The sequence below is a fragment of the Colias philodice genome, chromosome 17 (genome assembly GCF_061535455.1).
Source record: "Colias philodice isolate Cphi_HAF_F1 chromosome 17, ilColPhil1 Martin Lab GWU primary, whole genome shotgun sequence".
NCBI classification, from domain to species: domain Eukaryota; kingdom Metazoa; phylum Arthropoda; class Insecta; order Lepidoptera; family Pieridae; genus Colias; species Colias philodice.
The window spans coordinates 470,161-483,067 of record NC_143102.1 but is presented as its reverse complement, the minus strand read 5'-3'; the positions used below and the strand labels follow the sequence as shown (position 1 = coordinate 483,067).

Genomic DNA, 12,907 nt, shown 5'->3' with positions numbered 1-12,907 from the left:
TCCCAAATACTTGTTATTAATTATTTTAACAAAATAATAATTTTGTGATATTATATCTACAAAAATCCATTGAGATTACCCCTCAAGGAAATAAGAAATTACTAATCTAAAAATTACCTACAACTAGCGCCATTAACTCTCCCAATGTGAATACTAGACCATCCATATTCATGAACTTCGTCTTGAAGGCAATCGTATGGTGAACAGGGATCAGCATATATTGGTATTTATGTGAATATTAATGAACCCTAATGTTTCTATCGAGTTTGCGATCGTATGCACTTTGAATTAAGCGGTGAAAACTATCTTAACAGCTCCGTGTTTGTAGTAAATTAGTTATACAGTCGAGTATGTTTGAGATCAAATAACGTTATTGAGAAATTTATGTTTCACTGTGTTGGAAAGAGAAGGGCGTCTTTTGAATTATGTGAATATAATTGGTATTATTTTAACTATATGTTAGATAGTTACATTTATTTAGATTAGTTTTAATTGTGATGTAATGTAATATTAAATTAAATGTTTTATCTATGTATTATCGCAAACAACCCAGATGGTAAAATGTAAATGAAGCATTTACTTGATAGAGGAGACTTTGTAAACTGCAAAACATATTTCAGTGATTAAGTAGCTTTTATAAATGAAATAAATATTCGTTTTCATTTCATCATTCACACCTTTCACACATAAAATGTATTTATTGTATGTATTGTATGTAAGTGTATGTATAACTATTTATTATAATTATTATCGCATTTATGTATTTATTTATTTCATTATTTTTATGTATTTTATATTATTATTAGTAAGTAGTTAGCTTTGTATATGTTTATTTTGTACATTTTTCAATGTGTTAGTATTGCCTTATTTTTGCTCACCCACATCATATTGTTAAATTTCCTCTGATTGTTGGGTTGCCTGGTAGATATCGCTACCTAGCGATAAGGCCGCCCTTTGCTGTTTCTGTAGTATTGTCTTTGTTATGTGTATTTATGTATTTTCAATGCAATAAAGTATAATAAATAAATAAATAAATAAATAAAATTCATATTATTTATATCACTGAATAACAAAACATCTAGACATTTCATAATTATACAGTACCAGACAATCATGTAAAAGGCATGTACCAGCTAATTTACATGAATAAGGCATCATCATCATCATCACTATTATCATGAATAGTTCTAGTAACACAAAGAAATCTTAAATACCGAAAACCACAGCCAAAACCACATTCTCTGCACTGCATACAATTTAGGAGACTATTGTACTTGCGGTTTGCGAATCTGTTTGTTCGTGGACGCTGTGTTCACAGATTTGGGACGTAACTTCTAGATTTTCTGTGTACTAAGCTGATATCGCTGAAATATGTTGGATAAAGCTATTGTAGTATTATACTTTATGAGTTTGCCTCGACGCATGACCCGAGATAAAATAATCTATCTTGGAAATGATTTTCATAATCGCATAAATTATTTTGGATTTACCGTTACCTACTACTATTACTACTACTTACCGTTAAATAAATGTATAATAAACTTTCATACTTGATTGTTTAAGTAATCAACTTTTTTAATTATATTTTTATAGATACAATAAAGATATTTCATACAGATTTTTAGTGATATCCCTTTGACCTTGAATTGAATCTCCTAAATGTGTCTCAAATATGATTTGTTTGGCGACAATTGAACTAGTTACCAAACAAATTTCAGAAAAATTCAGCAGACACTACGAAAATAACAATTAAAAACAATCAATCTATTTTTTTTTAAAACAATTGAAAAAAGATGTGACAGAAGATTTTTAAGTTTCAACAACAAATCGATCGATACATCGCAGACATCATTATCGAGTAGACACCTCGAAAATCGTAATTCAGGAAAAACTTAACAAACGTAATGGCACAATTTGTCGAGCTTCCTCACTCGAGTCAGTTGTTGCGGAAGAATCCCTGATTGTCTCCAAATTTAATAACATTTCAATGACCCTCTACGTCGCCCTAAACCTCCGGACTACGCTAAGAAGATTTCGATTATTGATGAGGATGATGATTGGAGTACACTGGGTTATTTATTAGAAAAAAATTCAAAATACTACTAGTGAATATACGTACACGTGTACGTATACGTGTTTATTTATTTATTTATCAATGTAATATGCCACACCAAGTAATATTTACAATTGTATAAAGAATATTAATATGGTAGGTACATATGGCAGCCTTATCGCTTACTAGCGATCTCTTCCTGACTGCCCAAGGTAAGAGATAAAGAAGCAACGTACATGTTTGTTTTACTGATCGATTTTCCTTGCGGACAAGTAAAAAATCAGTCATCTGTTTCCTGCGAGTGAAATCGTTAATATTTTATAATGAAGATAAAAAAACATTTATAACAAAAAAGTTCTGGTATGGTTACAAAATTTAACGTTCATAGAATGCCGGTAAATTGACCAATAATAATGATAGAAACTGTATAAATAAATGGATACACAAGAATATTATATTTACATAGTAAAATTGTGCGTAAGTCTTAGTGTACCACTAGCTTTAGCCAGAAATGTTTCATGAAAATTTTTGTGGCCATCGTTTTTTGGGGATTTTAACGAGATGCCCAGATTGAGAGATTTGGGACTAAATTTAGGCCCTTGTGAATTATCTTGATTATTTAGAAACGTTCGGTCCCTTCCAATGTTTTTATTGAAACATACTTTAGTACTTATATAGGCTTCGAAATCTATGTTTTACATTTTAAAAGAATATTTTCAGGTTAGCAATTATAAATTATTGTAATTGTTATGATATAAAGTTATATTAATTTGTATTTATACTGAAAGAGGACATTTAAAAAAAAATATTCAAAGATGTTTCATAAAAAGGAAAAAAAAACATCAACTTTTTTTATTATTTCCAGAATAGCAATATAGACTGGGGTAGAAGCCTTTAAAAATAATGAAAAGATAAAAAAAATCGCAGTCGGATGAAACCCATTAGAAAAGGAGGGGAATATGATGAAAATAAAAGGAAAAATAAATTACGGTCAATCCGACTTTGGGAAGTGGGAGGGGGGAGCTTTTAAGAGAAAAAAATGGTTTCTCCTGATTTCCGACAAAACTACAAGTCCTATAGAAAAAAGTTCAATGGCAAAGTTGTAGGTAATTAAAAGTTCTACAACTTTTGTATTCACAATTTTTTCACATAACCTCAAAATTTAGGTGAAAAATTCAAAAAACCAAGTTTTTGGTCTTTTATTTTTATCTACTTCAAAATTTATTTTTTTTCCGCGAAATTTGGTGGAAACTTACTTTATTATGTCCCAAATACACTGTAATTTATTTGATTGAAAATATTTATTTTTTCGCCTTATTTTGAATTAATACCAAAAAAACAACCTAATTTTCAATCGAAAAGTCACCCGTCAAAATATCAGCTTTTTTCAAAAACTTGGGGTGCCTTTTATTCATTGAAATCTCTACTTTCATATGGTGTAAAAAAAATAAACACCACTATAGTAAATGTTCTCAGGAAATGCATACAAACAGTGTGATAATGAGCTTTTACTAAATCAGGCACACTTCTTGAACTCTATATCTTCTCTTGTATCGGCTTTTCGGTAATATTTCAAAAGAAAAATAATTATCTGTTCTAAGTTTAATATTTTACAGCATATTCAAAAGCAAAATGATGTCGATAAAAACATTTCAGGTAGTTTGAGAAGTGTGCCTGATTTAGTAAAAGCTAATTTTCAAACTGTTTGTATGCATTTCCTGAGAACATTTACTATGGTGGTGTTTATTTTTTTTACACCATATGAAAGAAGAGATTTCAATGAATAAAAGGCACCCCAAGTTTTTGAAAAAAGCTGATATTTTGACGGGTGACTTTTCGATTGAAAATTAGGTTGTTTTTTTGGTATTAATTCAAAATAAGGCGAAAAAATAAATATTTTCGATCAAATAAATTACAGTGTATTTGGGACATAATAAAGTAAGTTTCCACCAAATTTCGTAGAAAAAAAATTAATTTTGAAGTAGATAAAAATAAAAGACCAAAAACTTGGTTTTTTGAATTTTTCACCTAAATTTTGAGGTTATGTGAAAAAATTGTGAATACAAAAGTTGTAGAACTTTTAATTACCTACAACTTTGCCATTGAACTTTTTTCTATAGGACTTGTAGTTTTGTCGGAAATCGAGAGAAACCATTTTTTTCTCTTAAAAGCTCCCCCCTCCCTCTTCCCGAACTCGGATTGACCGTAATTTATTTTTCCTTTTATTTTCATCATATTCCCCTCCTTTTGTAATGGGTTTCATCCGACTGCGATTTTTTTTTGTTTCAAAAATTATCTACTCTAGTCTAATAGAGATATTTACCAATCATTCCATATTCGAAATGAATCAGGTAACTATTATGAGATTGCATGCTAAAAAATAATCGAATAACATTTAAAGCGTAACAAAGCGACTGAACAGCGCGTGAAGTGAAGGAATGTGAAACAAAGGCGTTATACATGTAAACAATTTCTTCACATTAGCGCCAAAGAGACGAAAATTCATTCAAAAATAAAGGACTCGTTAATTGGACATGCTTGTTCGCGAAATTCACGGAACCGATCTAGATTTTGTGCCGATTTTAATGAATTACAGCTTCAAGCGCTTGCGATTTTATTGCGCTTTATTGTGCGCTGTGAAAATGTCGAATTTCGAGCGCTTTTTTCGCTTTTTCGCTCGAACGCGGACAAAGAAGTGAAGCGATCGTTTAAATTGAAGTTTGTTCAGCTACTTCATGTGAAGGGATCTATAATGTGTATAATTGAGTATTGTCTGTTTGTATGTGCAATTGTTGCAAATGAAGATTTATTTTATTTACTTTAAATTTCAATTTGTTTAATGTGATGATTTTCATCGCTTTTATATTATAAAAATAAAATATTTAACATGTCAGAAAATATGATTTCTATGAACAAATACATTATTTATAAACATTATTATTTATGTGGTACATACTGACATTTTGCGATGACAGTTTTTACAGCTAAAAATCAATCAAAACAACACAGTTGCATCAGACCAATAAATTTAAAAACAAAATCGAATATTTTTCTCAACAGAATCTTTTGCATTCCCCCTTACATTAGGTTTAAATTTAATCAGTTCTGACAATACCGTTACATGGGGAACTCCCCTAAACAGACAGACAGACATAATCCAATTTATGCGTATGCGGCGACATAAAATAAAATGTATCGTCATAATCTTGTGATTGTTATTGGGTAATTTCATTTGTTTTTGAATTCGGATAAAGACATTATTTTGATTGATAGGGTGACGAACATACTTATATATTCCAGAAACAAGTAAACCTCTCCTTTTATACAAGGGAGTGGTTTAAAAGATTTAAGTATTTTTTTTTCTAGAAATTCTATTTTACTTATATTTCTACCGAATAAAGGTAACAAAATATTATCATAAAATATATTATTATCTATGGCTTATAACAAAAATATAAATCCAAATATTATATTAAAATGTTTCTGTTATTTTTTAAAATTATATTAATTAAGTTTTGATAATAAAATAATCATTTTTGAGTAAAAAGTACTACAAACGGAAAAACTGGAACCTTTTGAACGCTTGATGTTAATTAACATTGAATAATAGCGAAAGATAATTTTATAGAGTCGTTTGCAAATTCAGGAGCCGAGATCATTCTACTATCTCAGCCATCGGCAAAAAATGCCCACCGAATTTCATTTTACAACCTAAGTTACAAGATATTAGCGTTTTTTTATTTTATAATGGTTAAGATATTATCAGTAATTCATTCAAAGCCATGTGTGTCTGAACTTATGTGTGCTATGGGGTAGGTTCACATCTGTTTCTATGATAATATTATAATATTCTTTCAACGCAAATTATTATTGTCTCGCCATATAAGTAGAATCATTATTTTTTAATCTAATTTATCAAAACATTACGGAAATTAGCTGTTTTAACGACACAAAACTATATTTTGACAATTTTTCTATTACCCAAGTGTTTTCCATAATACCTGACTTGACTTAAATTTTCTATATAAACATAATTATAAATTAATATTTTATAATATTTTGGTTTTCTATGCCTAGCCCTGACCCCTTAGTAGTAGACACATTGAGTATACTTTGACCCATTTTACAATAAAAAAGTCGCTAGATCTTATAACTTACAGCTCTCCAGCGAGAGGCAGTGCAGGCCAGCCATATGGCGGACTTATTAATATAGACCGCTCTTTATGTCTGCTAAATTATGAATTAAAACTCCGTTAGCCCTTCAATTCTCATACTTGTTTAAGTTAATTAAATCGCGGTGAGTGCCCGTGGATGGGGCTTTTTAATACTACAAAATGCCCGTGACTTTGCCTGCATTTCAGAATTTAGATTATGTAAAGCTCCAATTTTTTTTATATCAAATGTAATATACATATATCAATGCTATATGCATAGTATTCTGGGAAACTAAATTTCCTAGAAATTTCCTTAAAATACTGATTAAGAATGAAATAATATAATCACAAATGTATTTGTATTGAAGTACGGCAATTATCCAGATTTAAAGTTTAACATTTTTAGTGGAATTATATTGAGAGATAAAGTAAATACGTGTTATATCATTCTAGCTATTACATAAACGTTTAAAGTTATAAAAAACCTTTTAAATGATACGACATCTATTCATAGAATTTAGGCTGCTTTGCTCCTATAGTTCTCTATTTATAACTAAGCTTTCTTAGTTTTATTGATAGAACAAAATAATATAATTATTATGTTCCAAATGATACAATTTCAGAACGAGGACGTCTGCCAATACTCACTAATACGATGAAGGCAATTTGGCAAGATCTCGTTGTCTTTGTGAAGATTACTTTGTAAATATTTTATTTGTCTAGCCTCATAATAGGGACTTACTTTAATAACCTAGTCTCGAACTATACTCTAGTTTGTTGAATAAACTCTGATTTGATTTTTCTTAGTCATTTTCTAAATTATAGAAGTACTTAGTCACTTATTTGGTCCGATTCGGCATTTCACGTCATACTAAATGTAAGATGATATTATAATGTAAATAAGCGCAAAAATCTAACAAAATGAAACAACTTTTTAAATGAATGATGAGCCTTACTTTCGTGAAAAAATTCTTATATTTTGTTGTATCTCGTACCTTGTAAGTTTAGTATGTTTCAATTTCGTATCAGGTTTAAACTGTTTACGATATGGGTAAATAAACTTACAATCAACTTAAAATGTATAGCTTTTAGTAAGGTTTTAACACATACTAATAAGAACAATCTTCATGCAGTACAAATTACCAATTTGTTTTTCTCTCCAGCAATAATTCCAGCACATTTATATAAGAGCTTCCAGCAGGGTTCAGCAGCTGCATCCAACTGAACATTCTCACGATATACTGACGTTGAAATAAACTCCAAATTAGTACTTCGCTAAATGTATACTTTCTTACAACTTATAAGCAGAAAAAGTAAAGCTTGCAAGTAGAGTTGAGTCATTTCTTGTAATGAAGAATGAGGAACAGCGTTGAAAGCATAATTCAGATTTTTATACACGGTACAAAAATTAAGAAGTTACTGTTTATTCACTAAATTGATAAAAAAAGGTTTTTAAACATGCATGTATTCGATTTAATGTTAAAATAAAAGGTATAAACATTAAAATTTTGGTTTTCTTAATTATCCCTATAACAAAATTGAGAGCCAGTTTTATAACATAACTATAAAATATAAAAAAAACAAAAGCAGTCAACAATTATTTTAAATGTATTTCAGATTAAAAACTGAAGTGTTAAACGCCAATATAATGAATGCATTTAGTAGATTCTCTTAAATTGTCATCGTATTTTATACTATACCTTGCCTCCCTCATTATTCCCCGAAGATCTTCAACAAAGGGCCAGGAACTTCAGACTTGTTACTAAGAATTAAATTATTTGATACCTACTTAGATGTCCTGTGTCTGGACTGTTAGCGAGCGTGGAAATAATTAAAGGTATGCTATAAAAAATACAATTCTTATCTTTAAAGATAAACAGTATTTGTAGTATTTTCATCTTATTTTAATGACTTGCTCACTTCTGGAGTTCTCCGCCATATATAAATAAATGCATATTTTTCTATATCTTGTAATTATTTTTTAAATATAATAATATTTAATAAATATTTTATTTGAGTATAATATCTAAATTATATACAAGTTTACAAGTACTATTTAAACTTTTAACAAACGATGTTATATCAGCACAAACAATCACATTTTATTCATTTGCTCACACAGATAAATTATCTCCACAAGCTTTAAAAATCGCTTTCCGCTCGCACTCACACACGCGCCTACCCAGTACCCACCCTTTGTATTACTAACTTTTAATTGGGCCTGATAAATGTCATTAATGAGTCGACCAAAAACGAACTAAGCATGGGACGTTATGGACCAAGTTTTGAGCGTCTAATTGCCAAGTTATATTTCGTCCTTCACTTAAGTTGCTTAAAGGAGATGCTTTGACAAAATTTCGTCTTAAATTTATGTAAAAATAAGCTTATTCGTTCTTCATATTACGTTTAAAACTACCCTGCATAGGTTTTCATACTCTTATCTACCTATGTATAAGGTACAAGCTATAATTTGTTTTAATATCTCTATGGATAAAGAGGTTTTAATGCCAGTACCCAGGCATTACATTCTAGTCGTTTCTGCTCTATAATAGTTTATTATTAATTATTATCTAGCATATTTTATTTCATAAATACAAAAAATAGTAGAGCCTCTGATCAGAAAATTTTCTTGTAAATATTCTTTTACTGATGTGTCTGAACATAAATACAATAAAGACAAACCACAGCATATTTTTTAAATCTAATACATATAACACATATTTTTTTTTTTTTTTTTTTTTTTTTTATAGTAAATAGGTAGACGTTTGACCGCTATCCTGCCTGATGTAAAGCAGTGATGCGATCTATTTAGGAGCACGTCTACCCAGAAGAAGCCTATTCACTCTGGACTTGAAGAGCTGGATATTGTAGTCTACGGGGAACACCGACGATGGAAGAGAATTCCATTCCTTCGCAGTTCGGATGAAAAAAGAATTTGCATAACGCTGCGTACGTACATGAGGAATGTCGACTGTGAAGGGATGGAATCCCAGTCCCCGTCTAGATGTGCGGTGAAGAAATGGGGAAGATGGAACCAGGTGGTGGAGTTCATTCGCACATTCACCAAAATGAATTCTGTAGAAAACCGATAGGCATGCTACTTGCCGGCGATGGTCTAGACTTTGGAGGCCACGACGAATTAATAAGGGATCGCCAATGATTCTGCAAGCGCGTCTCTCCATTGACTCCAAAGCACCAAGGTGAGTTTTGGCGGAACCCGCCCAAAGATGACTACAATACTCCACACACGACCGAATTTGAGCTTGGTAGAGTTGAAGGAGCTGTGCCGGTGTGAAGAAATGTCTCACTTTTGCTAATATGCCAAGCTTTTTGGCAGCTACTTGGGCTTTGGATTCAATGAATTGACGGAAGTTTAGATTTGCAGAAATCGACATACCCAGTAATTCGAGGTTGGGGGTTAGTGCTATCGGTACATTATGAAAAGAAGGAGAAAGGTGAAGTGGATTCCGCTTCGCAGTAAAAAGACATGCCTGTGTTTTGGTAGCGTTAAATTCAACCAGATTATCATTGGCCCAATTCGTGACGTCCAGCAGGGCTGAGTTGATACGCGAAATCATGGCCTCCCGTTCAAATCTGATACTGACCTGAGAAGCTTGAGCGCTGGATAGGTACCTCTCTACGACAGTAGTATCATCTGCATAACCGAACATGTTGGGTTTGAGGAGGTCGTTTATGTGCAGAAGGAATAAAGTCGCTGAGAGGACAGATCCCTGAGGAACACCGGCATTAATGGTCATTTCATCTGACGAACAACCGTCAATAATGACACGAATCGTACGTTCTCTCAGGAAATCAGCTATCCAGACGCACAGGTCATTAGGAATTCCATAAGATGGAAGCTTGCTCAAAAGGCTCGCGTGCCAAACTTTGTCGAAAGCCTTGGAGATGTCAAGGGAGACGGCAAGTGCCTCACCGTGATTATCCAAGGCTTCCCCCCATAGATGCGTAGCGTGCGCTAGAAGATCGCCAGTCGACCTCTTTTTGCGGAAACCATACTGTCGGTCGCTTAGGAGGTCTTTGGCTTCTAGGTATGCAAGTAGTTGATCGTTCAATATACGCTCCATAATCTTAGAGAGTATGGAGGTTATTGATATGGGTCGATAGTTCGTAGGATCAGCACGACTACCTTTCTTCGGCACGGGCTGAACATTGGCAAGCTTCCAGCTTTTGGGTACTATTCCTGATTTTAATGAAAGGCGGAAAAGGCGCGTCAGCACTGGAGACAATTCTGGTGCACAAGTCTTAAATACTATCGCTGGTAAACCGTCCGGTCCACTGGATTTGTTCACGTCTAGATTGCGAAGGGTTTTAAGAACTGTCTTCTGGGTGATATGAAGATCAGACATATATGTGCCACAATGGGGAATGAGGGGTGGAGATTTGTTCCCACAATCAAGTCGTGAATTATTTGCGAAAAGTGATGCTAGTAAATCTGCTTTATCCTTAGCGCTATGTGCCAGTGAACCATCGGACTTAAGTAAAGGTGGCAGTGAAGGGCGACAAAAGTTCGATTCGACAATCTTGGCAAGAGACCAGAAGGCCTTACTACCTGATGGGTAGGATATTAGTCTTTTGCCAACGTTCTGGATTCGGTCGAATCGAGCCTTTCGGAGTACTTTTTTGCAGTGTTTGGCGGCTTTGTTAAAGGCTCTCTTTTTCAAGCGCAGATCTGGGGCTTTGCGAAGACGAGCATCAACCCAGGCTTTGTAGGCCATATGCTTTCGGTTCTCCGCAGTGATGCATTCGGCATTAAACCATGGTTTAGCTCTGCCATCAATGTAAACATCTGAGAAAGGAATATAATATTCCATTCCCTGACGAATTACATCAACGACATTATCCGCGCAGGTAGATGGGTCTGCAGATGAGAAGCAAACTTGCCTCCAAGGATAACTAGCAAAAAAGTGACGCAACTCATCCCAATCTGCCAACTTGTACTTCCAAACTCTCCGTTTGTATCTTGCGGTAGTGTCTGGAGGAGGAAGGTTTGATACAGTTTTCACCAGACAGTGATCAGATGTTGTTGTTGTGACAGTTAGAGTGACACTTCTAGTCTCAGTAAAAAAAAAGTTTTAAAAATAGTAATCTTTATGCGATATGCTTTATTGTGTGTTATTTTAAAAGACTTTTATGTGTTTCATAACGTGTAGTGTTATCCTATCGATCGAGAAGATACTTTGTGTGTGAACAGTGTAAACAGTCATCAGCTGTGAATCAGCTGTTTTTACAAGTACCGACAATTTTGTGTTTAAAGGTATTTAGCGGTTTGGTGCTAAAATTTTCAATTTTACAAACTTTTTCGTGATACACTGTTGTCTGTTTATATTATAACTATAAATATTACATCATTTTCTTTAAATTCTTATTCAAAAGTACGAATTAATTACATTCTATTACGAACTATTATTAATATTACCGCCCTCTTGTGAACCTTACCCGAACTCATTAAGTGACTATTATAGATCCAGTAATTATGGCCAATAAATGCACAAACTGTGGTAAATTCTACTCGACGACAACAGATGGTGCCAAGTGTACCAAATGTAGCAACTTATTTCATAAACAATGCAATAACATTAGCCCCAAGTCCCTTTCGAATGGGAAATGGATCTGCAAAATATGCAAAAATAAAAGTCAAAAATCGGCTGAAAACTTACACTCGCAGGAAGATAGTAGTGCCGATAGTTTTGAGGATGCTCCGGATAATATGTCATGCCTTGCACAGGAGATCAAGTTGCTTCGTTCCGAACTATCTAGTTTTCGGCAAGAGATGTCCAAAATAAGTACTGTTATGGCGGAATATGATAAAAGGCTTAACAGTTTTGAGGAGCGGCTAGATCGTATGGAATGTACCTTGTCTGAATCGCAGTCTCAAACACAAGAGCCTAGCGATGTATCTAAAAAAATTGACTCGTTAAAATCACGTCTTAATGATTCCGAGCAATACAATCTACTAAACGACATAGAAATTGCGGGCGTCCCCGAAACAAAAGGTGAAAACCTCCTGCATCTAACAATAACATTGGCCCAAAAAATAGGTTTATCACTAGATGAACGGGATATCGTTAATGCCTACCGTACAGGCATTCGTAAAAATCCGGAGGAGTTAAATACCAGCAGTGATCGCACAGCGGCCGCACGTCCGCGGCCGATCGTCGTGCGGCTAACCCGCCACCACCTACGCAACGAGTTGCTACGCGCGGCGCGAGTGCGGCGCGGGGCGGACACGGCCGGCCTGGTCGCCGGCGAGCCCCGCCGCTTCTACGTCAACGAGCACCTGACGCGCACCAACCGCTGGTTGTTCCACCTGGCGCGCGAGCAACAGCGCGCTAAACACTGGAGTTATGTGTGGACGCGGGGCGGCCGTACTTACGTCAGACGCGATCAACAATCAAAGTATTTTATTGTTTCTTCTGAAGAAGATATAGATAAGATTTTTGGCTGATGTTTGGTTTGTGTGTATTAACAAATTTATGGGATTTTAATGACAGGATATATTATGTTATTTATTATATAACGCGGTATTATCCGTGTGATTTAAAATCAATGTGTAGCAAAATAATAGGTTCCAGAGTTTTAATGAAAAGCAAAGTTATATACGGTGTATCTATCATCATGCATAAATATGGTAAAAAAAATTTACTTAGCTATATTAAAAATCAAAAAAACAGTTTGTCTC

The 12,907-nt window shown here is 33.6% G+C and overlaps 2 protein-coding genes across 2 annotated transcripts in view; both read left to right on the top strand.

The window, feature by feature from the left end:
* The window catches only part of LOC149480777 (uncharacterized), a 291,170-nt gene that overhangs the window by 47,341 nt on the left and 230,922 nt on the right, over positions 1–12,907 (top strand). The window lies entirely within an intron of this gene.
* LOC149480780 (uncharacterized) lies at positions 11,936–12,891 on the top strand. Its single transcript, XM_089705828.1, has one exon. The coding sequence runs from the start codon at positions 11,936–11,938 to the stop codon at positions 12,671–12,673; it is 738 nt and encodes a 245-aa protein (XP_089561954.1). The 3' UTR covers positions 12,674–12,891.

Coding starts and splice junctions, on each gene's coding strand:
- LOC149480780 (XM_089705828.1), top strand. CDS start 11,936: ATGTCATGCCTTGCACAGGAGATCAAGTTGCTTCGTTCCGAACTATCT.